This window comes from Leopardus geoffroyi, chromosome E2 (genome assembly GCF_018350155.1).
Source record: "Leopardus geoffroyi isolate Oge1 chromosome E2, O.geoffroyi_Oge1_pat1.0, whole genome shotgun sequence".
In the NCBI taxonomy this organism is placed as follows: domain Eukaryota; kingdom Metazoa; phylum Chordata; class Mammalia; order Carnivora; family Felidae; genus Leopardus; species Leopardus geoffroyi.
The window spans coordinates 16,477,486-16,499,497 of record NC_059335.1 but is presented as its reverse complement, the minus strand read 5'-3'; the positions used below and the strand labels follow the sequence as shown (position 1 = coordinate 16,499,497).

General features: G+C 36.8%; 1 protein-coding gene across 6 annotated transcripts in view; it reads left to right on the top strand.

Annotated features, from left to right (window-relative positions):
- Window positions 1-12,601, top strand: part of ZNF420 (zinc finger protein 420) — a 38,123-nt gene extending 25,522 nt beyond the window's left edge. For 5 of the 6 annotated variants that reach the window (XM_045441014.1, XM_045441011.1, XM_045441012.1 and 2 more), the window contains one exon: window positions 9,435-12,601. In XM_045441014.1, coding sequence (XP_045296970.1) covers window positions 9,512-11,365 — 1,854 coding nt within the window. In that variant the 5' untranslated portion in view covers window positions 9,435-9,511 and the 3' untranslated portion in view covers window positions 11,366-12,601. Of the gene's footprint in view, window positions 1-1,195; window positions 1,281-9,434 lie in introns of all 6 variants that reach the window. The other variant, XM_045441013.1, reaches the window with a different exon arrangement.
- Window positions 12,602-22,012: the final 9,411 nt, after the last annotated feature.

Sequence of the window (22,012 nt, the reverse complement as noted above, 5' to 3'; positions counted from 1 at the left end):
AAACTCAACACCCAAAAAACAAATAATCCAGTTAAGAAATGGGCAGAAGACATGAATAGACATATTTCCAAAGAAGACATAGAGATGACTAACAGTTATGAAAAGGTGCTCAACATCACTGAAATACAAATCAAAACTGCAGTGAGGTATCACTTCACACCAAACTGACTACAATTAGTAACACAAGAAGCAGCAAAAGTCCTGAGTAAACTATATGCCCCACCCTCACACCTGGGATTTCAAGGCAACCAGCTGAGAAACAGAAAGGATTGGGTCTACCTTGAAATAAGTTGGAAGCTGTTGTGACAGTGAGTTGAGCTTCTATAGAGAGATGAAACACCTCTCTGTGTCAAATGTATATTTCACTGTCAAAAATCAGGAGCATACCAGCAGTATATGATTATACTCTTTTTCTGTACCTTTACCAACACTACATACCTGTGATTGCTGGTGAGTTTAAATATTTTGGGAGTATTTCTGTCTGTTTTGGTCCTTTAATCATTATCATTATTGTTTGTGTCACTTAAATACTTAACAATGGTTAAAGTTAATGTTTCCTTTGTCCCCAGAACAATATAAAAGATATATGAAGGATCTGAAAGTGCCTTTAACTATGGTTCATCTTTCCCATCTATTATGTTACTGTCTGATGTTTTAATTGTTTTCTTTTAAACCCTCCAAATGGGCATTATTTTTGTTTTATAATGACAGTGTTTGCTTGTATATTTATTCATATGATTATCCTTTTATTTGCACTCTATTCCTCTTCATTATACCTTCCATTGAGATGATTTTATTTGTCATGAAATACATTAAGCAAGGCTTATTGTTAGTAAATGTTCTGTTTTTATTTTTGTTCTTTTTTTTTTTTTTAATTTTTTTTTTTCAACGTTTATTTATTTTTGGGGGGACAGAGAGAGAGACAGAGCATGAACGGGGGAGGGGCAGAGAGAGAGGGAGACACAGAATCAGAAACAGGCTCCAGGCTCTGAGCCATCAGCCCAGAGCCCAACGCGGGGCTCGAACTCACAGACCGCGAGATCGTGACCTGGCTGAAGTCGGACGCCTAACCGACTGCGCCACCCAGGCGCCCCTATTTTTGTTCTTTTCGTAAAGTAACCTTGCTTCACTTTCATTTCTGCCTGATGATTTCACTTGGTATAGAATTCTATACTGACAATTATTTTTTTCTCAGCACTCTGAAGATATTATTCCACTGTCTTCTGGCTTCTATTGTTGCTCTTGAGAAGTCTGCCTTCTGTCTCATTATTATTCCTTTTGTAAGTAATTGGTATTTTCTCTCTGGCTGCCTTTAAGATTTTTTTCTTAAGATTTTAATATAATTGATTATATCATTTTATTTCTAGAAATTTGATATTCTCTTCCTCTCCTAGATCTTATTTTTTTTTACTTCTGTTTAGTTCCTTTATCATGGTTTTGAATTCATATTTTAATTTTCATATATTTCAAGCATTTATAAATGCTCTATATATAAAAAATTCAGTTTGTAGAGAACAGGCCTAATTCTGCAACTTCTTACATTCATGTGGGCTCTTGTGTAATGATGAAGTATGATTTTTTTTTTCCCTCCTTTTCATTGAGAGTCTAGAACAAGACTGCAGTGTTTCTTGTCATTTCCTTTGAGATCACATGGACTTTTTTTTCCTTTACCTGAACTGTAGGCCTTGGATAATTCTGATTTTGTGAAGAGGTTCAGTATTAATCCCTGAAATTTTGTGGGCCCATGGCCTTGTGTCTTGGGTTATATCAGACCATTAAGATAGATAGAAACTGTTTGGCAATTGAAATCAAGAAATATCCTGAGGGTAGTTGTGACTTTAGAGCATGTTTACCTCTAGTTTGTGGTTCTCACTTCATTGTACCTCCTTTGGATCTTCTTTACTTTTTTTAAAAAAAGTATGGCATGCTTTTAAAAGAATATAGGCCATATTTTATACAGGATTTCAAGAAATCTGATGCATCATTCACATATTTACAATTGTGAATCCTTTTGTCTTTGAACCTTCTATATCTACATTTGATGTCCTTAGGTAAATTTCATAGTTTTTTCTTAAATGGTCTTTTACATTTCTTCTAAAGCAATTTTCTCAGTACTTTATAAATGTTGATATTATGTATAGGACTGTTTTATTGTATAATATTTTCTGAATGGCTAATACATATATATAGACACACACACACACACACACACACACATACATATAATACACATCTATATATGGTTAGCAAAATGTTGATATCTGTAAGTTGATAATAATCTTATAGAAACATCTAATAATTGTCCAGGGGATAATAGTGGATTTCTAGGTAGATACTTTTGCATTTTGTATATAATGTATTATTTATTTCTTTTCTATTTGTGCCAGTTTTTTAAAACTGTAATCAGTAGGAGCTGAGTATTTGAATATTTCACAATTTGAAAAACAATTCTTGTCTTTTTCCAAACTTTATTGGAAGTATTTCTAATGTTTACTGAATATGTTTCTTTAGATTTCTGATACTCTTAATTAGGTTAAAGAAGAGCCATTCTGGCTTTAGAGAATTTTTTTACATTTTTAAAAAATGTTTATTTTTGAGAGAGAGATAAAGAGCACAAGCATGGGAGGGGCAGAGTGAGAGGGAGACACAGAATCTGAAACACGTTCCAGGCTCTGAGCTGTCAGCACAGAACCCAATGCGGGGCTCAAACTCACAAACCATGAGATCATGACCTGAGCCAAAGTTGGACGCTTAACCAACTGAGCCACCCAGGTGCCCCTAGAGAATTTTTAATACAGGGTCTCAAGTAGATTTTCTGATGTTGAATCACTCCTCCATTTGTGGGATAAATTGTATTTAATCATGATGTTTCAGTCCTTAATATAGCTATATTCTACATTGCTAGTGTTTATTTAAAAATTTGACCTATGTTGGTTCATAGGATTGACTTCGTTTTCCTGAGCTCTCATTGTCCAGGTTTGTTATCTTAGATAACTATGTAAAATGACTTGGGTGGATTTCCATGTTTTTGTATGTTCAACAACAATTACATAGGAATTGAATTGTGTATTCTTTAATGGTTTGGATAACCTTACCAGTCATACCATCAGTCATCAGTGTCTGTGGCCTTTTAGGAGCATAGACATTAAACTCAAATTTAAAATTCTTATGTAGTTATTGATGTATTCTCAGATTTTCTTTATTCATGGATCACTTTTATTATTTTCATCCATTTCAACTAGTTTTTCTAATTTACTGTTCAGTTATGTATAGGTTTTTCTCATAAGCTCTTGTCTTAGATTTATGTTCTTCTATTCTTTATCCTTTCCAATGTTTTAGATTTGTGCCCAATCTGATTTTTTTCCCCAGCGTGTCATATTTTTGTACCATTTGTTTGCTTTGGAAAAAATGAATGGACTTCTGGCCATTTCTATTCCTTCTAAATTCTGGTTTACTCACTTTCTCATTTAGCTAGCTAATTCTTTTGTTTGTTTTGTTTTTTCCTCCCTCTTCTTCTTGAGTTGACATCTTAATTCTCTTGTTTTTAATTATTTCTTGTTTTCTAATAAGTACATTTAAAGCTGTGAGTTTTCTGAGGATTCATTAGCTGAGTCTTGGGATTTCACATCAAGTTCCTCTTGGTATTTTGCTCTAAATTTTAAGTTTAATTTTTATTTCCTTTTATGTCAAACATTATGTAGAAGTATCTTAATTACTTAATTCTAGGATTCTATATTTGTTTTCTATGTTTTTGCAATTTCTAGTTTTATTATTAGTTTTATCTATCCATATAGTTAATACCTATCTTATTAATTATGTTCCAGTCTTCTGAGTCTGTACTTTCTTCTTAGTCTGTTTATATAACTGTCCTAAAACAGAAAAGGAAAAAACTATTTCCTTTTACTCACACAGTACTTCTGACACCAGATGTGTGGATTTTCCCATACGAGGCAGTTCTCCGGTTCCTGGTAGACACCAGTAGGGTGTCTTACAATTTAACTTAATTCTGATACTAACTGCCCAGAGTTAGCACAGACCCCACTGTTTAAGGGCTCAATCCCACAGCCTACTACCCCAGAGGCCAATTGTAACTCCCAAGTTGTCCCCGTACTTATGACTGACTGGCTATAAATCAGAGGTTCCCACAGTACCCTTCTCAGGTTTAATAATTTGCTAGAAGAGCTCAGAGAACTTAGAGCAACATTTACATTTACCAGTTTATTATAAAACATACAACTCAGGGACAGCCCAATGGAAGAGATGCACAGAGAAAGTGTTTTTGTGCTGGTCTCAGCCTATCAGCAACCACCAGTGCTGTGGCTGGACCAGCTTTTATGGTTCTTACTATGATTGCAAGATGCCCTTTAGTAATAACCATTGGGAGACTTTGAAAAAGTAAAGATTTATGACTTAGAGGACCTAGAAATGATACAACATACCCTGGGCCCTACAGTGATGGCATGGGTATAGAGAGTGCACAGACCTAGGGTTTTGCCTCTGTTGAGGTTGAGAATGAGGGCCTAGGGTTTCTGGGCTCTGTATTGTTGAATTTAAAATGAAAGCGGGAACTTAAGAGGGCAGCAAGAAAAAATTTAGTAAGTGGTCCAAATGATTAGTTACTGAAATCAACAAAGGAATCTCAGATGGGGGAGGCAGCCTGGCTCCTTTATTTAGTGTGGCTTGTAATATAGTCCTCTTTGATGGATGCCTCTTTGAAGTGGATGCCTCAGCAATCAAAACTTAAGTCAGGCATGTGCCTTACAAACAAAAACAAAAACCTATCAGGACTTATACTCTAGCAAGGTATGGAGAAGGGGTATGGAGCTTCCATGCTGTCTCTCAGCATACCCTCCCAGCACTGTGTTCACTAACCCAGAAACTCTCTGAACCCCTTCAGTCAGGGTTTTTGCTGGAGGCTTCATTAGGTGGGCATGATTGATAAAATCATTGGACATGAATAATTTATTCGACGTCCAGCATCTTTGCCCTCTCCAGAGGTGGGGCTAAAAGTTCCAACCCGCCTAGGGGCACTTGGGTGACTCAGTTGGTTAAATGTTCAACTTCAGCTCAGGTCATGATCTCACCGTTCCTGAGTTTGGGCCCCGCGTCAGGCACTGTGCTGACAGCCCTGAGCCTGGAGCCTGCTTCAGATTCTGTGTCTCCCTCTCTGCCCCTCCCCTGCTCGTGCGCTCTTGCTCTCTCTCTCACTCTCTCTGTCTCTCTCTCAAAAATGAATAAACATTTAAAAACAAGTTCCAACCCACTGATCACATGGTTGATTCCCCTGGCAACCAGCCTACCCTCCTTAGGGGCTTTCCAAAAGTCACTTCCTTAGCATAAATTTAGGTGTGGTTGAAAGGGACTTGTTTCCAAGAGTTTTAGGAGTTCTGTATGAGAAATCAGGAACAAGAACTAAATATATATTTCTTATTGTATCACAATATCACAGGTTCTCTACTATGACTTTGGATTTATTAGTTCCTTTTTTTATGTCTATCAATTTTTGTTTATTTACTTCAGAGCTAAGTTTTCAGTTGCATAGTCATGACTTGTAATTTCTCTTATCTGACTCTAAGATGATTGCCCTGAGCTGAATTCATAAATTCACTGAGGTAATGGGAGTAATCAGAGGAGAACTTATACAAGCTTCTGCTGCTTCATCAGTCTGGCTCCCAGCTTTATACTCACTGGGCCTCTTTTCCTATTATGATAGATAAACTTTATGTGCCTTTATCTAAGGCTAGTATCTCCACTTTTGTACTAAACTCGTTTAGTACTCGTTAGTACTCGTTTTGTACTCCACTCGTTTTTCATCTGTTTAGTAACATTCTTGGAGCAATGTTCTGTTAGTCTTGTGCAACATCAATTTGTCAGTGTCTGGTACAGTCATTTGCATCTGTACACCTGTAATTTCTCCCATCTTAAATTGATAAACAAATCTGATAAACAAGCAAATAGGGATATGGCCCTATTTCTCTGCTACTTTTTACAACAAAACCCAAAAGAGTTTTCCATGCTTCATATCTCCAGGTCATCTTTTAAATCTGCTTCAGTCAAAACTTATTCCCATTATGGGGTGCCTGGGTGACTCAGTTAAGCATCCAACTTCAGCTCAGGTCATAATCTCATGGCTCATGAGTTCGAGCCCCATGTCAGGTTCTGTACTGACAGCTCAGAGCCTGGATCCTGCTTCGAATTCTGTATCTCCCGCTCTCTGCCCCTCCCCCACTCACACTCTGTCTCTCCCCTAGAATAAATAAACATTAAAAACAAAAAAAAGAACTTATCCCCATTATTCCACCAAAACTATCTTGTGAAGATCAGAAGTAACCTCCATATTGTTAAAGCCTTTGTTAAATTAGAAGTCACCTCTCTCAACATTTGACAGAATTGATTATTTCTCCTCAAAACACTTTCTTCGCTTAGCTTCTGGGATTCCACATTCTCCTAATTTTTTTTTTTCTTCCTTTTAGTCTCCCTTTGCTGGTTCCTTCTCATCTACCTGACCTCTGTTGAAGTGTCCCAGGTCTCAATCCTCAAACTTCCTTTTTCTTTTCTTCCCTTCCTTTCCTGTACCTTTTGTATTCAAAACTCTCCCTGGGTGATCTTATCAAATCCCATAGCTTTAAAAGTCATCTACTTATTGATAATTCTCAAATTCACATATCTCATCTAAATATCTCCTCAGAACCCCATACTTTTACATATACCTGCCTACTCAACATCTTTATAATATCTAATAGTTCCAAACCAAACTCTCTCTCAAACCTGCTCCTACTACAATGAGAAGTTCTCAGTAAATGGCACTGGTATTGTTCTGGATGCCCAGGCAAAATACTTGGAGTTCTCTTAGACTTTTCTCATGTTACATGCCCAGTTCATCATCAAATCCTCTTCATCACACCTTCAAAATATCCAGAATCCATCTTATTTTCTCCACCCCTTCCTCCAGAATCATCTGGTCCAAGCCATGTAGATTATTGCCTTAGCCTCCTAGCTTCTATCCACCCAGCTTTTGTACTTTCCCATTGGTTCTCTGATGTTTTAAAACAACCAGAATGATTGTTTAAATCATTGACAAAATGATTAATGATTGACAAAAGTCAGATACTATCATGCTGCTTCTCACAACCCTCCAATGGCTCCTCATCCTCAGAATAAAAGTCAGAATTTTTTACATGGCTAAGACTTAAGATTTCCTTGTCATTTTCTTTGAAGCCAGGGAATATTTTTTCTCTCCCTCTGAACTGCAGGCTTTGGATGGTTACAGTTTTGTGAAGAGGTTTATTTCTAATTCCTGACATACTGTAAGTCCAGGGCCTTATCTCAGATATTTTCTTTAGACCATTAAGTTTCATATGTAGGCAGTTGAAGATAGCAGATGTCCCAAGGGTAGCTGTGGCTTCAAAGTATGTTTACCTTTCTAGTTTCTGGTTTTTCATTGTGGACCCTGTGGAACTTCTTTACTTTCTTTTAAGCTTGGCATACTTTTAGAAGGTTGTTTCTCATGTTTTATTCAACATTTACTCCACTGTCACAGTTACAATGTACAACAGTGCCATTATACCCTCATGCTGTCCCTTTGTTGTCAACTCTTTCCCCATTTCTAACCTTTGACAACCTGTGACCTATTTTCTATCCCCACAACTTTGCCAATTTAGGGTTCCCAACCCTAAGTATAACTTTATAGTGGGCCCTGTTCTCCAGTTATTGCCCAAGCCTTATGAAATGGTCCAAAACACTGCTTAGTTTCTCCACATCTCAGTTGTCTTGACCTGTAGGACCTCTGCAAGTGGAAAAGTGGCTTGAAATGATAAGCTTATTTCTGTGAATTTGTATGTTTTCTAACTTTTAGCCAACCAACTCTTTATTCCAGTTGTAATTCTCCAATGCCTTCTTCAGTCAGATGCCTGTAATGTTTTGTGTGATTGCTCTCATCAGGAAGGTTGATTTAAATTACCTAGTCTTCTGTTAGCAGAAATGTATATTTAAGATTTATGAACTAGTACTTAAATTGAAACCTGAAGGATGAGAAAAAGTATACAATATCTCATGCAGACCGGTTCAGAGATGTCTGACAAGCCCTGTTAGTTGTAAGTTGAAATTGGTTCTATGAGTTTTTCAGAGCTAAAAGTAATTAGTATGTTTGGCAAATAATCAGTAAAGCCAAGAAGGCTCATGGAGAAATCCTAAATAAATTGGGACCAGACCATGGTGTGCTTTATCAAGTCATGGGAAGCGTTTGGATTTTATTCTGTGTTTAATTAGGAAGGTATTTAAAAGTTTAGGCAGAGATAGCAAATCATGATCTGAATCAGAGTTAGGTTTTAGAAAGTATTAAACCTAAAGATCTCCATGCTTTTTTTCTGATGAACTAGATTCAGTTTCAGTTAGTCTGGTGCAGTATCTGGGCATCTTTAATTTTACCAAGGTCCCCAGGTGGTTTTGAGCCCTACCAATTTGAGAACCACTAGCTTAAAAAAGTTTTCTCTTCCCTTACTTTCTCACTAGATTTTTATTATTCTCTGATCTCTAGTGTTCCTTTTACATGTTAGTATGTAAGGTCATTCTACACTAATATTTTTTGAAACCCTAGGCAGCAACATATTACTGCAGCATGAAGTCAGTTTAGTGGGTTTTGGCTGTGAGTGTGTATGTGTAGTGTCTGTGTATGTGTGACAGAGAAGAGACTAGAATAGCATAGAAAAAATGAAACAGTGTAGATACTGTTTAATGAAATTATATGTGTCAGGTTATGATGTGAAATGTAAGTAGGTATTACTATAGTCATGGTTAAATAATATCTGAAAAACACTGATGTAGGCCAGTTATTTCTCATGGGTATTGGTTCCCTATACCAAATCTTCCTCAGCTTACAGCTCCTGTCCCAGTAAACTCATTGTAAATTAAAAATGTCATAAGTTGAAAATGCCTATAATATACTTATCAAACATCATAGCTTAGTCTATCCTGTCTTAAACATGCTCATAACACTTATGTTAGTCTACAGTTCAAAATTATCTAATATAAAGCCTATTTTATAATAAAGTGTCAAATACGTCATGTAATTTGTTGAATACTGAAACCAAGAAACAGAATGGTTGTATGGGTACAAAATGGTTTTCCATATATCAGTTTACCCTCATAATCACGTGGCTTACCGGGAACTGTAGCTTGCCGCTACAGGATCACAGGAGTACTATATTACTGCATATTGCTAGCCCAAGAAATTATCAAAATTCAAAATTTGAAGTATAATTTCTACTGAATGTATATTGTTTTTGTACTATCATAAGATCCAAAAATTTTAAGTGGAATGAATCATCATTAGTCGGTTATCATCTGTATATGTTTTCCATAGATAGTCTTTTCTACTATGGAAACTCTCCTTCTGAAATGACAACAGAAATTGTTGATATTCTCTTATCTTTCAGACTTACCTTCAAGGAGTGCAAATAAAGACGTATCTCCAAAAAACGATACTTATGAAACAGAATTATCCCAATGGGAAATGAGTACCAGGCTTGAAAACTGTGATCTTGAGGAATCGAGTTCCAGAGATTATTTGGAAGTCAGAGGCACATTGGAAAAGCAACAAGAAAATCAGGAGGAATATTTCAGGCAAGGGATGATCATATATGAAAAAATGTCCATATTCAATCAGCATACTTACTTATCTCAACATCCTAGGTGTCATTCTACTGAGAAACCCTATAAATGTAAGGAATGTGGGAAGGCCTTTAGACGAGCCTCACACCTAACTCAACATCATAGTATTCATACTGGTGAAAAACCCTATGAATGCAAGCAGTGTGGGAAGGCCTTTAGTCGTGATTCACAGCTTATTCTTCATCAGAGACTTCATACTGGTGAGAAGCCCTATGCATGCAAGGAATGTGGGAAGGCCTTTACTCAGAGCTCACAACTTATTTTACATCATAGAATTCATACTGGTGAAAAACCGTATAAATGTGAAGAATGTGGGAAAGCCTTTATTCGTAGCTCACAACTCACCCGACATCAAAAAGTCCACACTGGTGAGAAACCTTATGAATGTAAAGAATGTGGGAAGGCCTTTACTCAGAACTCACAACTTACTCTGCACCAGAGACTTCATACTGGTGAGAAACTTTATGAATGTAAAGAATGTAGAAAGGTCTTTACTCAGCTCTCACAACTTATTCTGCATAAGAGAATTCACACTGGTGAAAAACCCTACGAATGTAAGGAATGTGGGAAAGCTTTTATTTGTGGCTCACAGCTTTCTCAACATCAGAAAATTCATAATGGGGAAAAGCCATATGAATGTAAGGAATGTGGAAAGGCCTTTATTCGTGGCTCGTTACTTATGCAACATCAGAGGATACATACTGGTGAAAAACCCTATAAATGTGAAGAATGTGGAAAAGCCTTTATCCGTGGCTCACAACTTACTCAACACCAGAGAATTCATACCAATGAGAAGCCCTATGAATGTAAAGAATGTGGAAAGACCTTTAGTCATGGCTCACAACTTACTCAACATCAGAGAATTCATACTGGTGAGAAACCCTATCAGTGTAAGGAATGTGGAAAGGCTTTTAATCGTGGCTCACTCCTTACCCGACATCAGAGGATTCATACTGGTGAAAAACCCTATGAATGTAAAGAATGTGGAAAGACTTTTAGTCGCGGCTCAGAACTTACTCAACATGAAAGGATTCATACTGGTGAGAAACCATACGAATGTAAGGAATGTGGGAAGTCTTTTATTCGTGGCTCACAGCTTACTCAACATCAGAGAATTCATACTGGTGAGAAACCGTATGAATGTAAAGAATGTAGAATGGCATTCACTCAGAGTTCACATCTTTCTCAACATCAGAGACTTCATACTGGTGAGAAACCCTATGTATGTAATGAATGTGGGAAGGCCTTTGCCCGTGGTTTACTACTTATACAGCATCAGAGAATTCATACAGGTGAGAAACCATATCAGTGTAAGGAATGTGGGAAGGCCTTTATTCGTGGGTCACAACTTACTCAACATCAGCGAATTCACACTGGAGAAAAGCCCTATGAATGCAAGGAATGTGGGAAGGCCTTTAGTCATGGCTCTCAACTTACTCTACATCAGAGAATTCATACTGGTGAGAAGCCCTATGAATGCAAAGAATGCAGAAAAGCATTTACTCAGAGCTCACATCTTTCTCGACATCAAAGAATCCATACTGGTGAGAAACCATATCAATGTAAGGAATGTGGGAAGGCCTTTACTCGTGGTTCACAGCTAACTCAACATCAGAGAATTCATATCAGTGAGAAAACTTTTGAATATAAAGAATGTGGGATAGACTTCAGTCATAGCTCACAAGTTTATATATGAATTATCTGATTCTTTGTGATTAAAATAGAGAGCCTTCTCTGGTCATTAATCCATTATCATCAAAGAATTCCTAAAATGTGAATATGGGAGCATATTTTCCTCTTCAAGTTCAGCATCAGTGAATTCTAATGGGAGAAAGATACTGTTAATGGAATCTATGTAGAAAAACCTATAGTTACTGGAAACCTATTAAACTTCAGCAAATTATAATAGAGTTCTGTTAATATAGTAAAATATAGGAAGGCCTTTAGCTGTAGAATATCTTTTTCAACATTATCTCGACTCTTCCAGCTACTTTTCTTTGTGATATTTATCATAATTAACCTCTGCTTTCGTTTAATCATTTGTAAGATAAGCCTAAGAATAATACCTTCCTTGTAAGATTCTTGGAAGTATTATGTGAAACATTTCATGTAAAGCTCTTAGTGCCTTGAACATACTATATCACAAGTATTAGCTATCATTATTACTAGTATGATTGTAGAGAATTTGCATGAGAAGAGGACAACTAATGAATATGGAGATATTTTTCATTAACCCTTGACCCCGACTGTTTGGGGAGCACTGTATGCTGTAACGAATATGAGAAAGCTTTCATTCACATTTCATCCTATATGCTAGAAGAGGAAATTCATAGTTAAAAAAGTCATAGATTTAATCAGTGGATTGTTGAAGAGGGATGAGGTGAATTGTAACAAAGTCCAAAAACTCATATTTTCTATAATTTTTGACCACAATTTAAGAATATTACTTAGAAGTGAAAAAAGTAGATAGTCAAAATTTTCTACTATGAAATTTCTAAAAACTTGAATGTACAGCTTTTGAATTAAACTAAAAGTAAACTGACAGTATTTTGCAGTGAAACATGATGACAGTCTGTCAGAGACTATTTCCCTACCCAGTATCCATTTCCCCTTCTTTAGAATTCTTGGCTGAAAAATTATCTCAGTCTTTCTTGCAGGTCAACAAGATAAAAGTGGTATTTGTACATATAGGACATTTAAGAATACCTTTTTTTCTCTCTGCATTTCTGTTTTCCTGCCTACAATGTGGACATTTAATTTAAATCTCTGATGATTTTATGGGGAATTTGAGAATGCTATCTAAGGATAATGGAGCAGAAATACAGAATGAGTCTACACCTATACTGATTTTATGGAATAGCTGTACCAATTCTGGTCTGCCTGCCTCCTGTATTTCTTTATATAAAATTAAAATAAACTTATTTGTTCATGCTGTTGTCATTCTGTTATTGGCACTAAAATGTATTAAGGGCATAAAATTTTTTATCTGGCAGTGGAGTCCTATGGGTAAAAGAAATCTCAAGTATGGCATTGATTTGGTGCCATCATGAATGAGAACCCAGTTAAGGCTAGAAATCTAAAGATTTTTGCTTTTATAGACAGGACATTTGGTCAGACTCCTCCAGTCTGTCTTAAAAGGCAGATCTTTTACCAGTTAAGGGTATAATATTCGTAGAAATGGTATGAGTGATTCAGAATGTATTGGGTGTTTCTTGCTCCTTTTGGTAATGTCCTGCAAAAGATGAATTTGGTGTAGAGTTAGCTGCAGAGGCTACTAGCATAGATTGAAAGTGATATTGTTTTGTTAAAGGATGCTATCTCTGCCTACAGGCATTCAATCCTAGTTACTGTAAATTCATATATTGCTGTATTCCAGCCACTGTCTTAGGGGTTTGTGATAATAGTAATGAGCAATTCTAGCAGGAAGAGGTAGAATGATAAAAATTGTAGAATATGTGTTAGAACATAAGTGTTATGGAAGAATGGTCATTCAAAAGTACTTGAACAGGATATGAAAGTTTATGAAGTAGACCATGGATAAGGAAAGATTTGAATCAAGATTTGAAAATGTGAAGGAGTAAGTCAGTGGTTATCTAAGGCAAGAACATTCCAGACAGGAAGAAAGTAGACCAAAGGCCCTACAATGGGACAATGGTACTTGAGGAACATCAAGGAAGCTATTGTTGAGGTCTCTGCAAGGGGATGATTAACAGAGTAGTTGGAGAGATAACAGGGCCATATCTTGTAAGGCCTTGCAAATCATTGTAAGAATTCTGTATTTTATTCTGAGGGAAATGTTTAGCCACTGGAGTATTTTGAGCAGAGGATATTATCTAACAATAATGTTAGATAAAAACAGCAATTGTTAAAAACAATAACATCCAAGTGGATAAGAGGTTATGGTCTTAATTCAGATGAAAGAGGATGGTGGCTCACATTACAGTGGTAACAGTGGTGAGAAGTGGTTGGACTTGAGATATACGGCAAATGTGAGCAAGCAAGTTTTGTTTAAGATTTAGATGTCAGGTGTGTGTGGGGGGTGGGTCTGGAATGACTTTGACTCACAGGTTTTGGTCTTAACTGGAAAGATGGTATTCCCATCACTTGAGATGGGAAAAGCTGCAATTCCATCAGGTTTGTTGGGGAAGGTTGGGAATTCAATTTTGAACATGTTGAGTTTGAAATGTCTTTTAGACAAAATGATTAGGTACTTGGATGTTTTAGCTTGTACTGTTCTAGAGATTATATTAATTTGGTGGGTATTGCCTATACTTACATAATAAAACCATGAGGCAGGATAAGATCATCAGGGACCTGAGTATAGATAGAGGAAAGAAGAACACAAAGACTGATCCACAGTGCCTTCTAATATTAAGAATCCACGGATAAAAGGACAGGCTAGCAAAGGATGCTAAGAAGGACAGTGATATGGAAGGAAAACCAAGATAGTGTGGCATTGAAGAAGCTAAATGAAAGTCAAAGGAAGGATGATCAATGGTTGCAGATACCATTAGCAGTTTACATAATACTAGACTTGAGAATTGGCTATTGAACTTAGCAATATCAATGTTATTGTTGATCTTGAGTAGAGCAGAGGTATTTTTGGGTTTTTTGGAGTGGTTGAATTAAAAAACCTTCTTTAAAAAATAGAAATTGGAGACCATGAATATAGAGACAACTACTTGGAAGTGTTCTGCTGAAAAATGAAGCAAAAAAAAAAAAAAAGGTTAATAATTAGTGTGGCAGTAAGAATAGGAGTGTGTTTATTTCCAGAATAAGAGAAGTAATACCAATTGTGTATACTGGTTGGAATAATCCGGGTGGGGGGAATAGTTCATTACAAAGAAGTGAGAATTACTGGAGCAATGACCTTATGTCAGTGAGAGAGGATATAAGATTTAGCAGATGGACAGATTTGTTCTGGGAGATATGAAAAGCTTATTCCTGGCAATAGTACAGCAGAATATGGGCTGCTGGGAAGTAAGGTGGGAAAAGTTTTGGGAATTGTTCTGATTACTTCAGTGATTCCATGAGTGACAGACAAGGTTAGCTGAAAATATGGGGGACGAGAAGTTTGGCGTTCAGAAGAAAAGAGATATGAAATAGTCACCAAAGTGAGACATTTAATGTAAAATATGATTGCCTGGCAACATTAAAGGGACATAAAAATGAAAGCACAAAGGAGTCAGAAAGCAAAAGAAATTAGGCTTAAAACTATTCACACAAAATCTTTGACATTGTAATTAAATAGTAACAAATATTTTGAAAGCCCCTATAGTTTTTAAAGGAAATGTACTACCACTAATGAAACCCAATCCTAGCCTGCAACAGCCTACAACTCAATCCCCCAAACAATTCCCAAGTTGGAACAAATCCATCAGGAAATGACCCATTAATGTAATTTTTCCAAGGCTATATATATAAAACTGTATATGTTCGTATGCCCATGTACATATATAGATCTATGTACATATGTATCTATATACACATATCTATATAGCTATAGTTTCTCTTTTCATTTGCTTTTTAAAAATATGTATATTAAGCCAAGTTTTGGAGTGATTGTTATGCAGCAATAGAGACTGGAATGATTGCCAATATATGTAAATAAAAAAGGCAGGGTTTTTTTTCACTTACATGTTTTGGCAATCATTCCAGTCAGTATTGCTGCATAACAGTCACTCCAAAACTTGGCTTAAGATACAATTAATTTATTTAGCTCACACATCTATAAAAATTTGGACAGGGCCTGGCAGCAATAGCTCATCTCTGATCTAAACAGCTTCAGATGGGGTGGTGTGAAAGGTAGGGGGTCACTTGATGGCTGAAGGCCGGAATCATGTGAAGACTCAAAAGCTCAGATGTCTGGCAGTTGATTCTGGCTGTTTGCTGGACCTTAGTGTGGGTAGCGAGAATAGCTACATGTGATATCTCTTTGTGGCTGCTTAGCATGGTATCTTGGGTTCCAAGAGTGTGTCCCAAAGAGCAAGGTAGAAGTGCATGTAATTTTAATGATCTAGCCTTGCAAATCATATAACCTCACTTGTGTCATACACCATTAGCTGAGGCAATTACAGCTCTATGAAAGAAGTGTCACATTTTAAGAAGAGGTTGCAGGATAGGATATATTGTAACCATGTTTGGAAAATGCAGTATGCCATAAAGATGCTTCCATACCTAGCCTGGGAAGTTACATAATCTTGCTTCTGCCATTCTCTACTTGTTTAGGCAGCTACATCTTTTTTTTTTTTTTTTTTTTTTGAATGTTTATTTTTGAGAGAGACAGAGATAGAATGCGAGTGGGTTGGGGCAGAGAGAGAGGGAGACAGATTCTGAAACAGGATCCAGGCTCTGAGCTGTCAGCACAGAGCCCGACGCGGGGCTCGAACTCAGGAGCTGCGAGATCACGACCTGAGCTGAAGTTGGACGCTCAACCAACTTCAAAAGATGCCCCATCTTTTTTTTTTTAAATCTTTATTTATTTTTGAGAAAGAGACAGAACATGGGCAGGAGAGGAGCAGGAAGAGAGGGAGACAGAGAATCTGAAGCAGGCTCCAGACTCTGAGCTGTCAGCACAGAACTCAATGCAGACCTTGAACTCATGGGCTGCAAGATTATGACCTGAGCCGAAGTTGGACGCTCAACTGACTGAGCCACTCAGGTGCCCTAGGCAGCTACATCTTGATGGGAGAGTGTCATATTGTAAGTAGAGCATATGGGGTAGGCTATATTTTGGTGGGACTTTTGGGGAAATATATTCTGTCCCAGAGATCCTCTCCTATGTGAAGTTGCCTTGTTTTTATGGTGGCATATTATTGTTATAGCTATATATTCTTTTAGTGATATGCCATAATTTTGGTAGACTGCCAGAATTTTTTTTTTCTTTCTTTCTTTCTTTCTTTCTTTCTTTCTTTCTTTCTTTCTTTCTTTCTTTCTTCTTTCTTTCTCTTTTTCTTTCTCTCTTTTTCTTTCTCTCTCTCTCTCTCTCTCTCCTTCTCTTTCCTTCTTTCTTTCTTTCTTTCTTTCTTTCTTTCTTTCTTTCTTTCTTTCTTTCTTTCTTTCTTTCTTTCTTTCTTTCAAGTGCTTAGCTGCCCTGATATGTACCAAATCTCCCATTCTCCCTTGCCAGTCATGGCTCTGTGACTAAGTGAAACATCAGAAGTGATACATAACTTCCCTCTCATAGGCTCAACAATTTCCATAGAAGTATAGAAATAACTCCCAGTATACTATTATTTACAGTTAGTATAAATATTTAATGTGGCTATTAAAGGATATATTTTACTTCCAGTTCTGGACCAAGATGGAGTATAAAGAAATACGAAGCTGTGGTAAAAGAGTTATGGTAAGAGAACTCTGAAGAGTACCCAAAGACTGAAGGAGAGTATCCAAGAAAGGATAAATTTTGAAAGTGGGCCCCATCTCTAAGTCTGGGGTTCAGATTTCATCATAGAAGGTGTGGTTTCAGCCCCACTGAATGGTGAATCTTGGTGGGGGTGCCAGGGCTAGAGCTATCTATACTTGTTGAGCAAGCAGGAGGCAAATCTTTGAAACACAAATGAGTTACAACAATAATAGTAGGGGACCTTAATATACCTCTTATATCAATGGATAGATCATCCAAACAGAAAATCAACAAGGAAACAATGGCTTTGAAAGACACATTGGACCAGATGGAGCTACAGATATATTTAGAACATTCCATCCTAAAATAATAGAATACACATTCTTTCCAAGTGCACTAGGAATATTCTCCAGAATACATCACATATTAGGCTACAAAACAAGTCTCAACAAATTAAAAAACATTGAAGTCATTACCATGCATCTTTTCTGGCTACAACACTATGGTATTAGATATCAACCACAAGAAAAAATAAAAGGCCACAAATATATGGAGGTTAAATAACACGATACTAAACAATGAATGGGTCAACCAAGAAATCAAAGAGGAAATAAAAAAAAAATATATGGAGACAAATGAAAATGAAAATACAACAGCCACAAATCTTTGAGATGCAGCAAAAGCTGTTCTAAGGCAGAAGGTTATAGCAATACAGGCCTACTTCAAGAAGCAAGAAAAATCTCAAAACAGCCTAACCTTCCACCTAAAGGAGCTAGAAAAAGAAAAACAAAACCCAAACCAGCAGAAGGAAGGATATAATAGAGCAGAAGTAAATAGAAACAAACAAAAATAGAAAAGATCAATGAAACCAGGGCTTAAAACACTAGTCCCTCTATTGGTACATACCACAGAATACAGCCTATAGCTTCACAAATAAGTTCTTGATAGGACTTCCCTAATGGTCCTTGTAATAAACAATTTCCCCTGCTCCCCACAGCCTTCCCTTGGGTTACCCTTCTATAAGACCCCATGAATTTTATGCAAGCCTCACCCTTTCAATTTGAATTAACCAATCTTCCCTTAGCATTAGGACCCTAAAACACACCACCTGCAGCCCCTAATAAAAGCATGTGCCCTAGGTCCTGCTGCACTGTCTGCATTCTGCCTGGACCTCCCTGCGTGGCCCCTGGACACGTGCTGTGTAACTCTTCCTGGACCTGTGAGTAATAAACTCTATTTCAATTCTTTTTTGACCTTTTGTTGAACTCCCACTCACCATCCAACACTGCGGTGCTCTACTTTACAAATACTAATTTAGCAAAGTTAAAACAGAGGTGTGCTAGTAACTTTCCCAGCTTTTATTTACCTGGAATATCATAAGTTCTCTTTCATTTTTGAAGGTGAGTTTGGCTAGATACAGAATAGCTGTCAGGATTTTTTTCAGAACATTAAATATGTAATCTAATTTTTTTCTGTCTTCCGTCGTTTCTGATGAGTAGTCGGCTGTTAATTTTATTGAAGTACCTTTGTATGTAGCAAATTGATTACCTCCTACTGCTTTCAAGATTCCTTGTATTTGCTCTTCAATGATTTAATTGTGTAACATGTCTCAATGTTGATCTCTTTGAGTTTATCATGCTTGCAGTTGATTGAGGGTCTTGAAAGTATATATTTCATGTCTTTAAGTTTGGGAAGGTTTTGGCAGTCATTTCTTCAAATATTTTTTCTGCTTCTTCCTCCTTCTGGGCTCCTGTTATGCATATAATGATATGATTGATGGTGTCATATAGCCCTCTCAGGCCCTCTTTTTTTTCCATTCTTTTTGCTTCTACTCTTCAGGCTAGATCATTTCAATTGCCTTGCCTTTTAGTTCATGAAGTTTTCTGCCTCCTCATACCTGCCATTACACTCCTCTAATAAGTTTTTCATTTCAGCTATCATACTGTTCAGCCTCAATTTCTTTTTCGTTCCTTTTTAGAATTTCTATTTTTTGATCAACATTCATTTTTGGAGGCACCTGAGTGACTCAGTCGTTAAGCATCTGACTTGATTTTGGCTCAGGTCAGTTTGTGAGATCTAGCTCCATGTCAGGCTGTGTGCTATCAGCACAGAGCCTACTTCAGATTCTCTCTCTCCCTCTCTCTCTGCCCCTCCCCCACTTGCATGTACACTTTCTCTCAAAAATAAATATAAACATTTTTTAAAAACTTTCATTTTTGTTCATATATTATTATCTTGATTTCCTTTAGTCTTTTCTCCAGTGTTCTACTTAGCTCATTTAGCATATTTTGGATGGCTGCTTTAATGTATTTGACTAGTAATTTCAATGTCTGGGTTTCCTCAGTGATAGTTTCTATGAAATTCTTTTTTATTGGGGCGCTGGGTGGCTTAGTTGAGCGTCCACCTTCGGCTCAGGTAATGATCTCTTGGTTCCTGAGTTTGAGCCCCACATCAGGCTTGTTCCTGTCAGCACAGAGCCCACTTCAGATCCTCTGTCCTCACCTCTCTCTGCCCCTTCCATGCTCTCTCTCTCTCTCTCTCTCAAAAATAAATAAAACATTTTTTATAAAATTATTCTTTTTATATATGAATGGAACATGCCTTCCTTTTTTAGTGCTTTGTAATTTGTTACTGAGATCTAGACATTTTGAGTAGTATAATGTAACTCTGGAAGTCAGATTTTTCCCTCCTTGGGGATTGCTGATTTTTGTATGTTGCAGACTGAAGCCATCCATTTATTTAGTGAAAGTTTATTATTTATTTATTTTGCAAAGTGTATTTCCCATGTTGCATGTTGTCACCAAAGTTTCTGTTACATTATCTCTGAGGTCAGGCAGAGATATTGATTAAAACTTCAATCTAGGGGTGCCTCGGTGGCTCACTCATTAAGCATCTGACTTTGACTCAGGTCATGATCTCATGGTTTGTGAGTTTGAGTCCCATATTGGGTGAACTCAACCCCTGCTTCAGGGAAGCTCAAGCCTCGCTTTGGGTGAGCTTGTGCCCCGCACTGGGTGAGCACAAGCTCCACTTCAGGTGAGCATGAGCCCCCCTTTGGGTGCACTCAAGCCCCACATTGGGTGAGCCTTGCTTCTCTCTCTCTCTCTCTCTCTCTCTCTCTCTCTCTCTCTCTCTCAAAAAAAAAATTTTTTTTTCAATCCAAACTTGAGAAACAAAGTAGATGAACATAAGGAAATGTGGGAGAAGAGAAAAGAAAGAAACAAACCGCAAGAAAGTCTTAACAATAGAGAACAAACTGAGCATTGATAGAAGGAGATGGGTGGGAGATGGGCTAGATGGGTGATGGGAATTAAGGAGGGCACTTGTGATGAGTACTCGGTATTGTATGTAAGTGATGAATCACTGAATTCTACTCCTGAAACCAATAATGCACTGTATATTGGCTAAAATTTAAATGAAAAAAAATAAATAAATAAATAAATAAAGCCACTTCCCATAGTCAAAAAAAGAACTTCAATCTAAGTAAATATAATAATTATTAATAAAACAATTATAATCATATACACTGTCTTAGATTGGGTTTCTGTAAAACAATACCATAGACTGACTATCTTAAGCAAGAGAAATTTATTTTTCTTAACGTTCTAGAGGCTGGAATTTGGAGATCAGGGTCCCAACATGGTCAATTTCTGGTGAGAGCTCTTTTTTGTAATGAGAGCTCTTTTATTGGATTGCAGATGGCTGCGATCTTGCTGTGTGCTCACATGACCACTTCTTTGTCCAAGTGCAGAGAAATAGTGAATAAGTTCTCTGGTGTCTCTTACAATCAGACCACTAATCCCATCATCAAGGTTTGTCCCTCATGCCTTTTTCTAACCCAAATTATCTTCCAAAGGCTGCATCTCCCAATACCATCACATTAGGGGTTAGGGCTTCAACATATGAATTTGGGGGGCACACAGTCTATAATATGCATCTAACAACAGAGCTGCCAAATATTATGAAGCAAAAAGTGACAACATTGAACATTAGAAATAGTTATACAATCATACCTACAGCCTTGAATACTCCACTTTCAATAATGAATAAAACAATGAGTCCCTAAATTCTATACCCGAAGCTAATATTACAGTGTATGTTAACTAACTGGAATGTAAATGAAAACTTGAAAACAAAACAAAATAATGAATAAAACAATGAAATAGAAGATCAATAAGGAAATAGAGGACTTGAACAACACTGAGTCAACAGACATACAGAATACTCCACCCCTGACAGCAGAACACTGATTTTTTTCTTAAGTGCCCATGGAACATCCTCCAGGATAGATCATAAACCACAAAGCAAGTCTTAATACATTTTGAGAGAATGAAAATATGCCATATATCTTTACCAGTCACAATGGAAAGAAACTAGAAATAACAGTAGGACAGAGAGAAAGTCCACAAATATGTGGAAATTAAACAACACACTTCTTTTGAAGTGTAATTAATATGCAGTTAGTTTTGTTAGTTTCAGGTGTACAACATGGATTCAGCAATTCTAGATACATTTCTCAGTGCCCACCATGGTAAGTGTAGTAACCATACAACATTATTATAATAGTATTGGCTGTATTCCTTATGTTATACTTTTCATCTCTGTGACTTATTTATTTTATTACTGGAAGTTTATACCTTTTAATTCCCTTTATTTTGTCCACCCCCATCCCCACACCAACCTCTACTGTAGCAACCACAAGTTCCTTCTCTGTATTTAAGAGTCTTTTTTTTTTTTAAACAACACACTCTTTAAAGAACACTGGATTATATAAGAATTCCAAAAATTAAAATTATAAAATAGCTTGAGATGAATGAAAATGAAAACACAACATACCAAAACTTATAGGATATAGTGGACCCAGTGGAATGAAACTAGAAATCAATAGCAGGAGAAGTGGAAAATCCACAGATATGTGGAAATTAAACAGACTTTTAATCAATGCATCAAAGAATAAATCACAAAGGAAATCACAAAATATCTTCAGACAAACTGAAA